This window comes from Perkinsus marinus, assembly GCF_000006405.1.
Source record: "Perkinsus marinus ATCC 50983 genomic scaffold scf_1104296931628, whole genome shotgun sequence".
NCBI classification, from domain to species: Eukaryota; Perkinsozoa; order Perkinsida; family Perkinsidae; genus Perkinsus; species Perkinsus marinus.
In genome coordinates this window covers 2,576-3,770 of record NW_003215694.1, presented here as the reverse complement: position 1 = coordinate 3,770, position 1,195 = coordinate 2,576, and the positions used below count along the sequence as shown (strand labels likewise).

Genomic DNA, 1,195 nt, shown 5'->3' with positions numbered 1-1,195 from the left:
GGAGCCAGAACGTACTCCTCACGTGACTTCCCTTTCATGAGCGAGCGGATTCAAATGAAAACATAGTGGAGTTTCCTACAGGCTTACCTCAAGGCATCGTTTTTCCGTATAGTCCCTTCGAAAACGCACGGGGACACAATGTCTCGCATCTTCCCTCGCTTCCGATGTTCACGCATCTCCATCTCCTTCCTCGTCCTCTCAGCCTTATCCATCTTAGTAGCCTCATCGAAATACCTATAGGGTAGACGGCCTCCGAACGCTCCGTCAGGCTTGTGTTGCACTCGCTCAGTTTCCTCAAAGTTGCCGGATGGCCTCCGAACAAACTCCAAAGAGCGTCGAAATGCCCCGCGTCGTCCCGTTGATAGTCTCCAGCCCGGCCTGATCTGAATATCCACACAGTATCACTGATTCCAATGCTAACCTTCAGCAGTAGCTGTCGGACGATCCGACAAGAGACTAGGAACGAACACGTGACGGACCTGATGATTCAATCTCCGTAACAATAGTCAAACTCACGAGCATCACTGAATCCATAGTGAAATCAGTCAATTCTACAACATGATGACGATCGAGCTCTATCATAGATATCTGTGTAATGTTATCGTCGCATTCCAGTACAAGATTCGTAGTAGTGTCCGCAGCACACGCCATGAGCTGGGGAAGGAGGTCTCTCTAAGACCATTAACACATAATAAACAAGTCCATGTTGCCCTCCTCTTACCGTCCCTTCTGGATGCCCAGTTTTACTCGACAGTGTAGGGCTTCGATCAGCAACATCGACATGGAACCTAGACAGCTAGCACTGTGTTCACCACGCGATGAAGCTGTACTGCTACTGACTGTAGCTGTACTCGACTTCTACATTTCTCTCACTAACCCCGTCGCATCCCATAAGCGCGCAATCTATTGAGAAGGCTCATGTCACGACTTCTTTCTATGAGCATTACTAAGGAAGTTATATCGTTCAAGTACCCAATCCATCACTTCTACTCGTACGACATGGAAAAAACTATGCAACTATTAATCGATTCATGGAGCTACTGCAAGCCACTAGACGTACAAGCATAAGGCTAGTTTCTGATCCTTCTTCAACATTCGATTGGAGAGAAACAGCAGCAACTTGACTGGGACAGAGGTCCTATCGGGGACGCTGTTGGCAATAAGGGTGTGGCTCAGTATTTTGGTGCCTGCGCGA

The 1,195-nt window shown here is 48.2% G+C and overlaps 1 protein-coding gene across 1 annotated transcript in view; it reads right to left on the bottom strand.

Moving 5' to 3' along the window:
- Positions 1 to 83: 83 nt before the first annotated feature.
- Pmar_PMAR009141 (cartenoid oxygenase, putative) overlaps positions 84 to 1,195 on the bottom strand; it is a gene marked incomplete at both ends in the record, with an annotated part of 3,622 nt that continues 2,510 nt past the window's right edge. Inside the window, 2 exons of the mRNA XM_002786273.1 lie at positions 84 to 234; positions 722 to 788. Of these exons, the coding sequence (XP_002786319.1) occupies positions 84 to 234; positions 722 to 788 (218 nt within the window). The remainder of the gene's footprint in view (positions 235 to 721; positions 789 to 1,195) is intronic.